Source organism: Rhea americana, unplaced genomic scaffold (assembly GCF_003343005.1).
Source record: "Rhea americana isolate MKP2758 unplaced genomic scaffold, rheAme1 scaffold_97, whole genome shotgun sequence".
Lineage (NCBI taxonomy): Eukaryota > Metazoa > Chordata > Aves > Rheiformes > Rheidae > Rhea > Rhea americana.
Genome location: NW_028187166.1, coordinates 953,298 through 970,368, shown reverse-complemented (window position 1 = coordinate 970,368; position 17,071 = coordinate 953,298). Strand labels below are relative to the sequence as shown.

General features: G+C 43.7%; 1 protein-coding gene across 2 annotated transcripts in view; it reads left to right on the top strand.

The window, feature by feature from the left end:
• Positions 1 to 17,071, top strand: part of COL5A1 (collagen type V alpha 1 chain) — a 167,007-nt gene that overhangs the window by 40,568 nt on the left and 109,368 nt on the right. For both annotated transcript variants that reach the window (XM_085325272.1, XM_085325271.1), the window contains exons 3-4: positions 3,491 to 3,704; positions 4,319 to 4,481. In XM_085325272.1, the coding sequence (XP_085181398.1) occupies positions 3,491 to 3,704; positions 4,319 to 4,481 (377 nt within the window). The remainder of the gene's footprint in view (positions 1 to 3,490; positions 3,705 to 4,318; positions 4,482 to 17,071) is intronic.

Below are 17,071 nucleotides of genomic sequence, written 5' to 3'. Positions count from 1 at the left end.
ATTCTGTGCTGCTTGTGGGTGTCTGAATGTATATTTAAGAGCCAAGAAATCTTTATTATAGCTTGAATAGTTATCTCTGAGGAAAATGAGCCATTCCAAAATTGAACGTTTTCTCAGATGAAACCAAGGCCAGAACATTGAGACCTTTGAATAACTGTTCTTTGAAAATTGTCTTGCACAATAGATCTGCTTTGTATTGGTATCAGGACCTGGATCAGCTCACTACAGTATCAGGGAATTCATTCTAATTTTTTTTCTTTTAAGCTGTTACAGCTTTTCTAGATCAGCAACAGGCCCCATTTGGTTACACCTGCAAGATCAGCATTAGGAGTGTCCTTATTCTGAAGACTCAGACTGCCCTGGAGCCTTCCATTTCTGGTCACAGTGTTTAAAGAAGCAGCTCAGCCTGACTCTCCTGGTTTGAGCTGGGCTGGTGCTGTGAACTGATGAATTGTGGTGTGTGTGGAGGGAGACCCCCCTCTCAATCCCTCCCACCCCCTTGTTCCTGAGGGCAGTGCAGTGAAAGCATGGAAGATGAAGGCAGAGGTCCAGAGTTCAAACACATTCCCGGGGTCACTGTTCCCTTCCAGCAAGTCAAGCTACCAGAGTGGTATATGGGTTTTAATTCTTCCCAGACAACTAACTCTCAGAGCACACCGAAGATGTAATGTGCTCATGGGAAGGTAATGGCTTCAACATGGAAAGCTGAGTGTGACAGAGGGATCAGTGTTTTATCTGTGCCCATCCTGGCTCTCCTTGGTGATAGCTTGTGGAGTAGTCTCCTGTGGCTACAGCTCTGCAGATCTGGGATATTAACCCTTTGCCTTGCAGGATGTTGCACACAGCAATCCTGAAAGGACTTGGCAATGGGGTAGAGTTATGTTGAGCCAAATTCAGCATTGGTGCTGTTCCCCTCAGTGAAGAGATGGCTGTGCAACATCTCTGTGTGAGCTCATCTAAAGAAGTGGAATTCAATATAAGGGCATAATCCCAAACCCGTTGTTAGTGGATATCTCTGCCTTTAAGGGAATTTGGGTTGGTTTCTGTGCTTCATATATTTATTGTGATGTATTTATTGCTGTCTATATGGATGAGTTTTCATACATCATTCAATAGCCTGGGTCATTTCTAACTCTGACAGTAAAGGCATTGTTGTTTTGCCAGGATAGCGGAGCAATAACGGAGTAATGTCAGCTATAATTCATCCATTATGGTTATTTGGGTTGAGCAACTTGCATCACCATGGAGACATTTTAATAATGAAAAAAATTAAAAGCAGCTTTTTAATGAGTTGGCAGCTTGTCCAAGTTGAAAGGTACTGTATTGTGGATTCATAATGAAATTTTGGACATGAACTATTTTACATAAAAGACACAAAACTGTAGTCTGTAATTGGAACCAGGAAGGCATATGGTCTTGATTCAGAGCTACAGGAGAATTTGTATACAGCAGGAGGGAGATAAAGCTCAGCTCGTCTTACGGGGAGGCACAATAATCACGTCTTCCTTTGCCAAATATCTAGGTCTGTGTCCTAGGGAAACTGGCCCATAATCATGGCTCTTAATTACTGACTGCAAGTCCTCTATTCAGAATAATGCTGAATGCTTTTATCCTAGTGTTTAAGGGATATTAAGTTGAGGTAAATGTGATGTCTTTGTAGGTATCCTGTGTCCTGCAGTGTTTCCCCTATGTGGGACAGTTGTTGCTATCTGTTTCTAAATGTGCCCTTTCTGACACGGCTTTCAATTAAAGGTAGTATCTAAACACATTCAAAATAAGCAATGGTTAATAAAAGCTACAGCAAGCTCCTAGAGAGCAGTGGAGAAGGTGATCTTGTGACCTCTTGCTTATGACCTTCCTTGCTTTGCTGTGGTCAGAAGAATTTCCCACTTGTTCTCTGCCTTCTCCCTGGGTCAAAATCTCTTATGCAGCCTGCTAGGGTACCATCTAAGAAAAGCCTAAAGGGGAGCAGGAAGTCTATTTGAAGCTTCTGGCCACAGAGCTTGACATATTTGTGGTTTATATGGCTATGAATTTGCAGTCTAAAAATGATCCATTGTGTTCCCTTCCCCGCGTGCAGCCAGCTGCCACACACATAGTCGCGCCACATGCGCGTTGCTCTGCTGCGCTGCCCCGGACAGGACTGCCCCACTTTACTGTGCAGTGCCTTGGTTTACGATTTCCCATCCAGATACTCAGTGGTACAATACAACTTTTGTTTTGAAAGCCTAAATCTTAAAGGAAAGATACCCTGCAAGTCTCTCCACTGAAACGCGGCATGTGGAGAGATTATGCTGTGTAGGTCCCATCTCCAATAATAATTTGATCAAACAAGCTCCTCTGCTAACACTTCTGGTGTTTTTTAAGACTTCCTGTTTGGGGTATGCATGCAGATTTTTCACTTTGGGCTCCTCTCTCCCATCTGTATTATTTCTGTTAGAATAGCAGAGAAAACACAAACTGAGGAGCTGTATCCCATGCAGAGTGTGCGTAACTTGGTAATGTGTACGTTGACTTAACTGCAGATGAGTTGATCTGGACTTGCTGGGAATAGACCCTTTCCCCTGTGAAGAGTATTGGCTTTGTACTGACAGTATATACCCTGAACTGTTTTAATCCTTCAACCTTGCAAAAATACCTGTGGGAATCACCTGAAATCAGTTAGTTGCTTTCTTTGAAGGATTAGACAACTGTGTCTGACAGGCTAGGGAGAGTTTTTGCTAGCCGCTTTTAAAAATGCAGACAAACTAATGTCTCTACCAGATTTATTTCTGCTTTCTGTCTTTTTTTGTTTGTTTGTTTGTTTGAACCAACCCAGTGAGACAGCCACAGAATGCTCTGCTCTGGTCTCAAACAGACAAAATGTGATGAACTCCCCTGTTCCCTTAAACCACTTCAATATTGTGAATGTGTAACAGGCATAGGATATTCCCTGTGTCCTTCTGACATGTCAATTTGGAAACCGCTTGATGTGTGAAATAGTTTTTGCTGGGTCTCCTGAAAAGTGCCAGGATGCACCAAGGAAGGGTGTTTGGTGCAAATAACAGATTGACCACTTCTAGGACCTCTACTTTTTCACTGGAGCTCTGTCATCCCAGAAAATTAGACCTCTTGCTGTCCTTTAGTTTAAATGGGAAAGGCTGTTGGCTCTGTTAGATTGCACATATGGGCTGGAAAAAAGACTTTCTGATCGTTATTTAAGATGCTGTTAGAGCAAGTAACTCTCAAGATGCTGCCTTTCATTGACCTTGCTGGTGCAATGTGCTTTGTGTTGCATCCTATCACAACCCTGTATCACAGTTTGAGGGGAAAGCCAGATCTTCAGATGGCAGCCAAAATGCTGCCCCATTCAAATTTAGGGTTGCTAATGTGCACGTATCTGTAGGAGTAAATAGTTGCCAATGGTCTCCCCCTGGGCAATTAGACAACTGTTCAATAGGCAAGCATTTTCAAAAAGAACCTGACTAACCTCTCTGCTTTTCCACTCCAGCTTCCCCATTCCCAGAGGACTTCTCCATTCTAACCACTGTAAAAGCGAAGAAAGGAGGTCAGTCCTTCTTGATCTCAATTTACAATGAGCAAGGGATCCAGCAAATTGGTGTGGAGATGGGTAGATCTCCTGTATTCCTGTATGAAGACCATACAGGAAAGCCAGGCCCAGAAGACTATCCTCTCTTTAGAGGCATTAACCTAGCAGATGGCAAGTAAGTGAAACTTTGTGCACAAAGGGAAAAACAGTACGTTGTATATATCAATACCAGCATTTGTTGAACATTGTGTAAAATAGAAGTTATATATTAATGCATATACACATCATTTACTGCTGCCAAATCTTCCATTTGTGAACTTTTACTTTGCCAGATAGTACTGCAGATAGGGAAAACTGACTCTCATACTAGTCAGTGCAGGTTGCTTGAAATTTATGGGGGATAGGAACACTGACTTTTGTTACAAAGGGCCTAAATTAGTGTGCTGTGCCATGTCCATATTAAATACTTTGCAGGACACGAGGATGAAAGAGGGATAGTTAGTAACCTTGAGTTTTCCATGTACCTCTTGTTGAAACCAGAGTGCATATCCCTTACCTGTTCTGGAGGGACAGGAGGTGAATGGCATCATCTGCCAACTCAACTGTAGCAGTTTTTGTTTCAAATAACACTATTAGGATTTGTCCAAGGGTGATTTTTTTCATCCTTTTGAAGATGACTGGTGTGAAGGTTTACAGGATCATAATTTCATGAGTCGTCATTATAAAACTGGCTTGTTCTTGAGTGCCCAAAGCTCTGTTTAATTTGTCTGTGGGGCTGCTTTCTTCTAGGTGGCACAGAGTAGCCATCAGTGTGCAAAAGAAAAATGTCACCTTAATTTTGGATTGTAAAAAGAAGATAACCAAGTTCTTGGACCGAAGTGACCACCCCATCATTGATGTCAATGGCATCATCGTATTTGGAACAAGGATACTGGATGAAGAAGTCTTTGAGGTAAGGCATGACAATAAGCAACTAGAAATGTTCCAAAGAGGAGATGAGCTGGCTGCTGGCTGGTAAGTTGTTAGCTTGTTTTTGAGACTCTTCCTGTGTTTTTGTGTAGTAGAACTAAGATACAATTAGTTTTGTCAGTTTGAGTGTTTTGACTAGGTAGAAACTTTCTGTAACAGTGATCAAAACAGTGGGCCAGATCATCTGCTGGAATGTGCTCTCCTGATTCTCTTTGGTTTCATGCCCTTGTTGGTGTGTTAGATGAGCTGCAGTGCCAGAACTTTGCATGTCTGTAGTTTCCAGACTACTGGCTTGTTTAGTGTGGGAAGGGTTCCACCCTTGGATGTAGCAGGATTTTTCATCCTTGCGTTGTAATTTAGATCGTGTTTCAGGGGCAGTAAGCAGAGACTGAGGAAAGAGCTCCCTTGCAAATCACAGCTTGCTGAGGGCTATGAGAATTAGCTCTCTTTCTATGTGTTGGATGGTGATTATTGACTTCTTGCGCTGTGGTGTAAGAGCAGTCTTCTCAACAGCTTTCATGGCAGCCTTGTCACCTCCTACACAGTTGCTGCTTTCTTAAAAGGAACCCAAAATCTTGATGGGCGAGATGTTCCTGTGAGCTCCTCTTAAGCAGAGATGCAGGATTATTTACAGAGAGGGAGTCCAGTAGAAGTTGTTCCTGTAGTATAATGGCTAGTTTGTATGAATTTGACTAGCAGTCCGTTTCAGTGATCTGCACTGCTGAGGCTTTTGTGCAAGAATATTGACCCTGGTATTTCTTGAAAGCTAAAATCACTTCACTGAAATCAGAGCCAGTAAAAAGGAGTGTAAACTAAGACATATCGACTTCTGCACGTGATTTATTGTCTTTGCTTGGAAGGAAAGAGCTGTGTGTAGCTCATGGGCCTAGCTGATGAATGCAGCAAAGGAATGGGGAACATCTTAAAACAGTGGGGGATAATTAGAGCCACAGTGAAGCCAGCTCTCATCTGTATTGTGCTGTCGCTCGGAAGGAGAGTTCCAGCCTGTTTAACGCTACCAGCATCTGAGAGCTGGCCTGCTGTAAACAGCAAGAATGCTTTGACTGAATGTTGCTGCCAGAATCCCAGTTAGGAAGTTAGAACTGGATCCCTAACTGCATTAACAGTCATTCCATGGGAAGTTTAACAATTAAAACAGAAAGTAAAAGCTGGGTTTAATGGGCACTGGAGTCTCTTTCACAAGTATTGGACATTGTGCCAAAAACTTCTGTAATCACACTGGATGTGATATTTTAAATAGAGCTGTTATGTAAAGCAGTCAGCTTTTCTGGGAGGCCACTGGACCTAGAGATCTAGAAGATTGTCTTAAAAAAAAAAAAGTTGGTATTGCATTCAAATTGGATAAGGTGGCTGCAGCTTGGAGACTATTTCATTTTGCAGTGCTTTGGAAAGGGAAGGCACAACCTCCTCCAGCTCTTGCATTGTCCCCTGAAAATGCTTGCAGGCACAACTCTGCATTGCTGTACTGTTTCTAATGAGGTGGTAACGATATCTGCCTTGCTGGAGGGCATGGGGTGCACAGGGCTATGCCAGTATTCTGATGTAGGTGCAGTAGCTGCAATAACACAGCTTCCATAATTGCCTCTAAAGCTTGAGATGTTCACACACTGGTTTTTAGTGCTCATCTGGTTTGAGGTCTGACAGGGGAACACATGTTCAGGGATGTCAGCGTACTCCCAGCTTCACTGTTAACCCTTCCTAAGTAGTTGGACAGTAGCTTCCATGCTGAAAATGATCTCATCCCTGATGAGCACAAGTTGATGGGACTTGTAGCTCTTGGGAGATGGTGAAAAATGGCTGCTGTTCCTCTTCACTGGAGACCTTTGCCCTGATGTCAGCTCTGAACACAAGGCAACTACCAGGTCATCGCAGGTACTTCCAGAGAAGCTTGGCGTAGTGGACAATTCCTGTATTTTCTCATGTGCTGTATAACATCAGTACTTATATTAAACAGCCTTTCCAGCTCTGGTCTTTGTCCTGTCCTCTTTTGCCTTCTCCATCAGACAAAGGGTTTCCAGCATACTTGAATGCCTGAGCTTTAAGCTGAATGTAATTAATAGGTTTCCTGAAGGCAGCTATAACCTCATCTCCTAATTCATATCTGGGAGACTTAATTTTCTTTGGATTCTTCCTTTTCTCTAAAATCTGCAAGTGTAAGCAGAAACTATGGAAAAAATATGAGCTCAGAAGAATGGGAAAGGGATATAAATAGTCTGTAAAGTTAGGTATTCCTAGAAAGCTGTTAATTTCTGGACTCTGAATTTTCAGCCACAATGAGATGAAGCTGCTACAGTCCTGTAGGTATCTGTCCTGAACACCTCAGTTTGCTAAGATGTTCCCCAGTGTTTTCATTAGCCATGGAGTTGCCTGGATATTATGTTCCTTTTGCTGGAAGCTAAAGTAACCAAGTTAACCCAGAGTGGGGTAGAAGGCTTTGGAGGGCTTAGACGGTCTTTGTTCAACACTGATCAGCAAGAGCCCTAAGTTACAGGGATTCATGTTCTGCTTATCTGAACCATTGTCAGGACTGAAACCAAATAAAACATGGAACTTTTTTGTTTTGAAAGTTCTAATTATTTAAACTCCAGGTCTGGCTGGGGTCACAAGCAAAGCTCTGCTGCGTTCATCAGTTGAGCGCACAGATGGTGACTTCCTTGCTTGTACTCTGTTGCAGAAAGTCTGGCAGGAAAGGCTAGAGAAGTTTCAAAATATTTCTCTAGCACAACATTCTTCCAGTGGAAAAATGACTTCCTCTCATTAAAATTCAATTAGTTCGGAGGCTGTGTGGATCTCTCTGTATGGCTCTGGGAATGCCGAGTAGATTTGAAAAGGGGCCAAGTCGAGAGCCTAGGTTAGACAAGTAAGTTTTGTGCTGAACTGTTCAAAACAGAAGTTTACAAATATGAAAAAGCGTCAGGACAGACTCTCGTGCTGGGTTTGGGAAGCGATGGCTGGCTTCGTGCTGTGAATGAGAGGACGACGTGAGGCAGAAAAGAGCCATTTGCAGAGAGCAAAAGAGAAAAGAAACAGCCCATGGTGCAAGATAAACATTTTCTCTCTGTGTCCAGGCTGTAGTAAGCAGTGTTCATGTGGTTTTAGCAACACTGGAAGGAAGTCAGAAGACATGTGAATATATCTTTTTTTAAAAGAGATTAACTGTTTCTTTTGCTGTGTTTTATAACATCTTAAAAGGTAGTGGCCCTTCTACGGAGTTTTACCTATCAACCATGGCTGTGGGTCCTTCCTGTGCTTTGTAGCTTTCGTGTGCGATTGCTCTCAGAAGATGCTCTTGCATCTTGCATGGTTGGGTTCAGTGGATGGCCACGATCTCACCAGAGCTTGCTCTTTCCCCTCAGGCTGAGGAACTAGGCTGGAATATTACCCCTTATGACCAAAGCCTCAATACGTTTAGCTGAACAGCATGCAGCTCTGTCTGACCAATGCATTGGGTATTCCAAGACCGTGCAGAATGACACCTTCCAGTGCTTTTCTGACTTACCATAGCGGTGGTCCTTTAGAAAAGCAGTTTGGCCCACTCTAAACTGAAAAAAAGTCATTCTGGTTTAGCATGTGGGGTGAAGTTAAGTCCAAATCATGACTTGGTAGTAAGGTTGGGTGCTGAGCTTCAAACTCAGAAGTAGTGGTGAAAAAAATCCCCGAACCTGCAGCTGGAGGATCTTTATAAATTGAAAATGCTATGTAACATTTGTGGCAGGTAAATGTCACTGTGGACTGGATTAAGTGAAACCCTCCTTTGCAGAGGAGTTTTTGAATGTACAGTCCCAGATATGCCATATCTTTTATATTTCTGCAGGAACTACTGTATTTCCTTCTTTTTTCCTAATCTATCAGGAAGACTGCTGTGCGAGGCAGCAGCACCTGTGAGTGCTGTTCAGCTCCTGGCTGGCTGTCAGAACTAGAATGGGCCTTGTTAAAACTGTTCTGTGGGCCTTGGTGAAGTTGCTGAGGACCCTGGTAAAAACTACTTGCTTTTAACTATTTTTGCTTCATTTGTTTAAAATTTTGCAGGTCTGTCCCACAAGGTAAGTGGTGCTTTGGCCATCTAGAAATATGTTGTTTTGGAGCAGGGTCTGGTATTTGCCCTGAGATAAACGAAGTTGCTTTTCCCAAGAGGGGGAAAGCCGGTGCGTGTGTATATTGCTGCTTAAGGTTGATGCTCTTTCTAGTTGGCTTCCCCAGTAGGAAGAAGCCAAATTTGGAAGTAGGAAGGAGCCTATTTTGTCCAGCTGAATATCTTGGCTGTATCTTACTGCACTTGTTACTGTAACACCAAGTGTTGTTTTTGATCCTGCCAAACAAGGTGCAGAGCAGGAGGTCTCAGACCCTTGCATATGCTGTTCTGTCAAAGCAGTAAAACTGAAGGATGGACAGAAGTATCTGTGCATGCCAGGCCCCTCTCCTGGGATGAGACCACGGTGCACTGCTGCATTTAGGATGATGCTAGGAGGAGGGTGCTTTTCATTCCTTTCCCACTTTGCATTTTAGGAGACCACTAGTGAAATCAAGACATCAGAAGTGGAGGGAAGGCAGAATGTGCTGGGTAAGCCAGCAAGTCTGGGCAAGATGCCAGAGGTGCTTTTAGGGCTGTTGAAAGTTTCAAGATGTGACAGGACAAAGCAGAATAGAAGCTTCAATGCCCTTAGCTGTGACATAGGTGCTGTTCGGGTGCTGTGTTGCTCTTGGATTGAAATGCCAACTCCCTTTTAATCTTGTGCCTTGTTTACACTTAAAAACCAATTATCACTGAGGTGGATAATCCTGAATTTCATTTCACTACTGTGGTGATTTTCTCCCTTCCCATGCTCTTAGTTTTGGTGTTTCTAGTTCTGGGGAGTGCTCTTATTTTTAATGCTTCTGTGCGTGATTTTTCCCTGTACACTTCTGAGGTTATGGGATTGGGTCGATAGCTTTTGCTTTACCAAAATGTACAAATGAAACTCGGGTTTCTGTAGCATTTTTCATCATTTTGAGGGTGAAGAGATTTGGGGTTCCCCTTTGTAGGCAGAGCTGCTGTTAATGTGTTACATAGTCTGTATCTGATCTTGCAGGGGGATAGCCACAGAGTAGTACACTGGACTGCTGAGAAGGCTGTGTTGATATTTGCAAAATTTGCAGACTTTCTCAGTTCACAGGGGGCAAATGTACCACGGGAGCCTCAGCTATGAGTCCCCCTGATTCACATCTAGATCCAGGCTTTCCACGGTGAGGAGTGCAGGGTGTCTTTGGTGTTCCTGTTTGCAGGAGCCTCTTGTGCAAATATAAACAGAGTGATGACGAGGTATGGAGCACGCTAGAACATTTGCTTGTTTACAGGAGGAGCAATAAGTTCCTCAATCTCCTCAAACCGTAAGCATTTTAATTGCTCTGCTGAGCTCAATAAGGCTACTCATGAGTGTAAGGCTGAACCTGTTGTGTTTGGCAACATCTGGGCCTGTTCCAGAGCAGGAGAAAGGAAGTGGGCTGAGGTCTTGTATTAAGTTTTTTGTCAACCTTCAGAAAGCATTTTTACTTATTAATCAGTTGTACTAACCTGAATTTTTCTGTCAAGATGCACCACAGACATGTGCTCCGGTGTATTTTTTTCACTACCTCGGCAGACTGCTGAAAGAAGCAAATTTACAGTTCTGGCTGCTTGCTTTCCTGGCCCTGCCAAATCTGATTTCACCTTTTCTGCTGTGGAGCCTTTCAGGGAGTGCAAGGAGTTGATGTTTTACACCACTAGTATATACTATAGTGTGAGATGATGGAAAATAAAACATTCTGAGTCGGTATTAGGGCTCTTTATTGAAGATGTCTGTAGCCTTCCGCAGTCTCCTAATAATTCCCAATCTAGTTGCTGTTTTTCTCGTTATTTCTTCAGCTTTTGTTTTTTCAAAGGGATCCTCTCTAGTGAAATGGTGCACTTGAGACAAATGGATTAAATCACAGAACTAGGCTCATTCGGAATAGCAATGCTGCCTAGAAAATGTCTGCAACTGTTGAAGATTATGCCCCTGGATGGGTTTGCAATTAATGATGAGACTTCTGTGCCAAAGTCCAAGCAATGCAGTCAGTCTAATCAAAACACAAATGTGTTACTTAGCTTCAGCTGGCAAGGTCTTGCATATGGGATAATCTTACATGGCTGCCTAGAGACGTCATCTGGTTTTATCAGTGTGCGCAAATGCGTGACTGTACAGAGGGGAACTGAACTACATACAGTTGGAATGCTGCAAAACTGCTTGCAGAAATTGCAGTCTGTGCTCCAGGTAATTTAATATGAATCCTAAGGTGATATTTCATATGACCTAAAGGGAGGAGCCCATAATCAATCAGATTCCAGTAAGAGAAAGTAAAGATTTGGGTGGAAACATATTAATTGTTTGCATATGCTTCTCAGCTTGAGCTGTGGTTTTCATTTAGATTTACTTGGTAGTTGACAGATTAGACACCTGGACACCAGGCGAAATTTGTGACGGGGTCAAGGTCGTCCATAATGATGGATACACTAAATATTTGTATTTGGTAATCATTAGTAATGTGTAAATCTTTATTTTTCAGTGACAAATTCCATTTCATAAATTGAAGAAGCTTTATGCTGGGCGTGTGCAGATAACCACTGCAGTTTGCTGGTATTGAATGCCTTTTGGCATATGGTTGCATATAATGCAAGCAGAGAGATGCTTTATTGTCCAAACAGACCATAAAAATGCTTTTACTGAGCCTTAACTGTTATGCAGTGCATCATTTGTCTTCTAATATGGCCAAGTTACGCATCAGGCCTAAGAAGCTGTATGGTTTTATTACTGCTTCTTGCAGTTTGTCTCAAGTCAAGCCCCAGTCTTACAGTAATATCCATGTGGGCCTTGACAGGATGAGTTTCATCTTGGGATTGATGCCTTTGATCGTTAGCTTTGAGGCAAGGAATGTCTCCTACTGCTGGGGCCTGCTTCTCCCTTCTGGCTCTGCCTTCTGTGAGTCCAAATTTATTTTTCAAGACAAATCAGACATCTGTGTTAGCTGTGATTTCCCTCCTCTCTATCTTTGCCATCAGTATGATGGTGTGTGCTATTACTTAAAATTAACGAAGGTGTAATGGCTTACTAAAGCCGTACTGATCTTCAGATAAAGAGCTAAGGGGGTATTAAATATCCAAGCTGCTTTATAATTCCTTTCTTCAGTAAAGGGTATAAATGGAGGAACCTGCTTAGAAAGACCAGGGAAGAAAAGCAGGATCAGACTGGTACTTGGTGCTCAGGAGGGTGCTCCGTACATAATAACGGTGTGCTTGGCCGCCCCTCCTGGTCTTAGTGCCTGTGAATGCTGCTGGTGTGCTCTGTTGATCTGAGAAGGGTTTTAGTCCCTTAGGTGTCATCTTGTGTAAGAAGCTTCTAATTAATACTTTGCTCCAAATTTGTATGTCTGTGCAGGACTTTGAAATAGCTGTGGATGTACATGCAGCTTAGCTTATTGGTTTTTAATGTAAACTTTCTTGGATTGGACATGTTGAATGCTGGGGGTATCTAACAGCAGTGAGGTAGTAGGCAGTGAGATGCAATTTGCAAGCATGCACGGCTTGCTGGTTGAGTGCAGAAACAAGATGGTAGTTGCCTGTAAATGGAAAAAGCTATTCAAACTGGAGCAATTGCTTGAAGGCTCTGTCCTGATGACTTAAAGCATAACAAATGCTGAGAGCATGAGGCAATTAGTCATTAAAATCTAGTGGTAATGTCGTGTGCGAGCAGTTGGTGTAGCTGCCATGGACTGGGGCAGTCCATGGGACTGTCTTTGGCATGCTTCTGGGTAGCGGTCGCATTAGCAGCTGTCCGCCTTGAATTTGGGAGCTACCAAAGTGAGAAAATCATCCCAGATGTTTACTGTTAGGGTTCAGATAGGAGGTTCAGAGCCTGGTGATTGCCTTGCTAGTGATCATAGAATCATAGAATCGGTAAGGTTGGAAGGGACCTCTGGAGATCATCTAGTCCAACCACCCTGCTCAAGCAAGGTCACCTACAGCATGTTAGACAGCAACAGGCAGCAACAAGGACCCCCCCCTCCCGCTAAAGCCTGGGCTTGAACCAGAGACCTTTAGATCTTAAGTCTAAGGCCTGTATACCAATTAGTTTTGATCTTTTACCACTTTGGATGGTGCCTATGGGAATGCAGAACAGGAGGCAGAGGTGGTCAGCTGGAAGGAGTTCAAGAAATGTAAAGCAGGGAAGATGCAGGGCTCGGTCACCACCATCCTCTCAGGATGCTGCATGGCAGCCTCCTTGCCAGGGTGAAGGCCATCCTAGAGAGGGACAGGCAAGCCCTGCTGCCCAGCTTTTTCTGGCCTGGGGATTCCTCCTGCTGAGTAGGTCTCCCAGGATAACTAGTGCAAGCTGCTAACAAGGAGAATGGAGCGGCTTCTGGAAGGCAAACCTCATCCTTCAGAATGACTGCTGGCCAAAGGGATTATGAGGTTTGGGGAGCAAATTCTGGATGTTTGCTCCTGACACTTATCTGGCAGAGCTTTGTATTTAGATGTTGGCGGATAGGGATGTAGGCAGGCTCGTTATTTGATGGATGCTGTTATGTGCAGTGCCATTACTCCTCAAGCTTATGGGTTCATTTGTAATTTGCTTTTCCCTGTTAAAGAATGGGGAGGGAGGAAGAGCGGGTTAGGAAGAAGCCTCAGTTTGTTCCATGGAAACTCTGAGGTGAAGACGCCGCTTGCTAAGCCCAGACAGGGTGATGTAATGCCGGAAACCTGCTCCTCTCCCATGACATCATGCCAAAGCTTACAGCAGTATTTTGGACATGTATGTCCACTGGGAGGGGGCATTGGGAGCAGAAGAGGCACTGTAAAGGGACCTAGTGTATGGTAGAAAAATACTGAAGAGGGGAGCAAATGTGGGCATGTTTGGGAAATTTTGAAAAGACTTTCCTTGGTTTGAACAAGGAGGGAAAAAGCCAAATACTACTGCTATTGAGAAGTTTCCAGCTGGACTTCATTGGCAGCATCACTGTGCAGGATGTAAAAGCAATTATTGAGAGTGGTAAAAGCAATAGTGTGTCAGTGGACTCGGGCAGTGTATGTTTCCCTTTTCCTGCTAATTTGGGAAGCTTGATCCATGTGGAAGGTCACAAATTATTTGCAAAAAAGTGCATTTCTGGAGTAGAAGTCTGGATGGGAACATGTCCTCTTTCTTACTTTACATTAAAGCTGGAGAAGGGTTGTTGCAAAAGTGGTGAGTAACGAACTCTGACAAGCTGCTCAGACAGGGAGGTGGGTTTCTGTCCTTATTAAGCTGTTACTGCTCTGGTATTTCCCTAAGACTTCAGGATTTCTTATTGTCCTGCCTTTGCAGGACGCTGAAGTCTGCATCTTTAAGCCATCTTTTCGTGCACATATGCTCTCATTGCACTAAGGACAGAGTAAACCTCGGGATGTGGCCCAGTATAGAGAAACCTGTCCCATCTAGAAGCTTCTACTAAGTTGACTTTGTGTTCAACTCATTCCCTTGTTGTTTAGCTATGAACAAATGAAGCACATGGTGAGGCTTTTATTTTTTTGAGGCAGTCTGGGCTGCTTGCCAAAGCCCAGAGGAAAATCCTAGCCCTCTCCAGACATCCCTAGTGTGCAGGTGTACTACTTTGACAGCATTGAGCAGGATCGAATGTATATGTTCACAATAAATACATCACCCTGGGGACACAAGCTGGAAGAGGGTATTCCTAATGAGTTGTGCAGAATATTGGATGGAGTTTGTGTATTTGTGTCTATTTTCTATTCCCTCCAAGAACACAGAAAAAAGTCTGTAACCGTGGACTCATTGTTCTGCACACGTAGCCGCATACTGGCCATGGTTCAGGAGGTCAAGTCTGTTTGAACAAACAGTGCTCTGGCCACTGAAGCGAAATGTGTGTGCAGAGGAGAGAATTTGTGGTGAATATTACATTTGTTCACTGTTCTCTTCTCTGGAATGTCTACAAACATGGCAAGGTTTTCCTGGGGCTTTGCCTAACACAAATTTATCTGCAAATTGTTTATCCTCTTACGGCTTTGCTACTCAGAATATTGGACTGAGCTATGATGCTTAGCTACTGCTAGCCATGCTGGTCGCACTGCTTATTTCCTGTTTCTTAATGAGTTTTGTTCATATAATCACATTTCTAGGGTGAGCTTCATATCTGCTTTTTAGGCCATAGAGTGTGCAAACCCAGGTCTTTTGGGATGAAAAGCTTGGGTAGTGCCCAATTAGTTTTGTTATGGGAGCTAAGCAGGATTTTGTGCTTAAATGCAAGACTTGAGTTGAATTTGAGATGAGAGCCCTGCACGGAGGTTCTCTTGCAGGAGTAAAAACAGCTTTCCTGGACACTAGTGCTGTTGAAACATAATCACGGAAGTAGTTTGGAGTATGAACATGAGGTGTGCAAACATTGGCAAAAGACAGGCAATCTAGTTTCTGGGAAGAAGGGAATATGAATGAGGGATGTGTGTCTATGTGCATGATAGCTCAACTAACCATTTGCAGCTCTTTCCTGAACAGTACTGGCCAGATTTGCAGAAATGGTGGCGAATAACAGAAGGAACCTACACAAAAGGTCCTTCTCTGGTGGTCCTAGCAGATGCATCCTGCTCAGTGCTCCATGGTTTGGTGACTGTTGCCTGCCAAATACAGGAAAATTCTTTTGCAACCAAAATTTGGTGTTAAGTTAAATTCCAAGTGTGTCAGCAGATATCCCCATGGCTAAGCATGTAATCCCACTTTGTATCCTGAGATAACTTTGGCAGCCAGGCCTATTTTCCCCCATTCTCTTTAATCCATAAAACCTGGGTTCTGTATTTACCTCCTGGGGCAAAAAAACATTCCAAGTAGTGATTAAAAGCCTCTGTATATACAAAACCCTTGATCCTGAGCCACTTCAGTCTGCAGGGCTGAGGTTAAAAACTCGGGGTGGATCTTGGGGTTGTGGCACCGAGTGGACAGAAAGCCATTCGGCAGGGCTCAAACCTGTGGCTCGGCTTCCAGGTTAATCCAGCTATGAGACAAAACTGGGGGCAAAGCCAAGAGTGTGCAGCTTAGGGACCTTCATGCAAATATACACCTCAAGTATCTTAGGTATAATTTCCCTCCACCTTTCTAAGATGCTGTTACTGGATGCCAGGGCAGACTGCAGGTGGATGCTTGCCCTGTGATGGAGGCCTTTCATGCTTCCCTCCTGCACAGCATGTACAGAAAACTTCTGCTTGGGGGCTGGGTTGCTGAGCCAGGGGGAGACTTGCTCTGCTTGAAAGAGCCCCAGCCTTTTGGGGATGGGAAYAGGAAGCTGTGGAGCCTAATGTGCTGCTAGAAGCCAAGAGCCACCCTTTGGAGATGGAAGTGAGCCCAGGCTGGGGGAGGCTGAGACTTTCCAAGATGAGCCACTGGCTTTAGAGCTGTCTGAGAGCTTGCCTGGAGCTTGGGAAGCGTTTAGAGAGGCAGGAGGACTGAAAATCCACAAAAAAGCAACACTGGACTGCACCTGGTTGCTTTTCCTACCATTATAGGTAGAGTGTAAATTGTCTAACAGTTGCAAAACATGGTCTGCTACATTAAAGGTGCACTTCGACTCTCATGGATATTTGCTGGAGACTTTGGGTAGGTTGAAGATTTTCCTTCCACATCTAGAGGCAATCAGCAAAGCAGAGACTCCTGTTTCCTTTATTTGCCTGGACAAGAACACATTAAAAAGTCTGGTGGCTCCTCTAGGGTCTCTTGAGCTTTGTTCAATGCCTTTCCTAAGTCTTCTCTTTCCATTTGCTTCTCCCCTTTCCATCATAGCCAGGTGTGGGAATGAATCCCACAGCCTTCTGGTCACTGGGATCAACACCTTCCAAGCAGATGCTGTTACCCTGTTTGCACAGGGCTGAGACACTCAGTAACAGCCTCCAGTCTGGCTCAGTGCAGCACCAACAGCAAATTTTCAAATGTGTAGCTTAGGCCAACAGCTTCACTTTACTACATATTTTCCACTGTGTGAGAGTCCCGCTTACAGTACACTCGCATAGCCAGCTTTGCGTGGGCGGTGCAGCTAGCAGAATCTGATCTCCTTCCTAATTTTCCATAGACTAAAGGGAAATAAATCAATGTGAGAGCAGAGCCAGGAAATGGCAATGTTCAGTGCAAAGAAGGAAGACACAAAGGAGCAATGCCATGATGTACTGCACCGCAGCTTGTAATGAGGGAGAATCTGTTTTTAAACTATCCCTTATGGTTCACACATGTCATTGAAAAGTAACTTCTATAGGAAAAAGGCAGCCCTTTGGTTATTAGTGGATTATTTGATTTGGATGAAGAAGGGAAAGTTGGAGCAGAGCAATCAGCACTTGGTAACGCAGTGACATAAGGAGATTAAGTTGAATGGAGGAAATGCAGCAGTAAATGGAATGGTAAAGAAAATAAGAAACTTGAGTATGTGGTCAGGCCTGCATGACCACAAGAAGAAAGCTGAAGGCTGGACAGCCTTTGGCAGCCTTAGTCTCTGTAATTTGGGCTTACACTGAGTTTTTAGAGACTGCTCTCT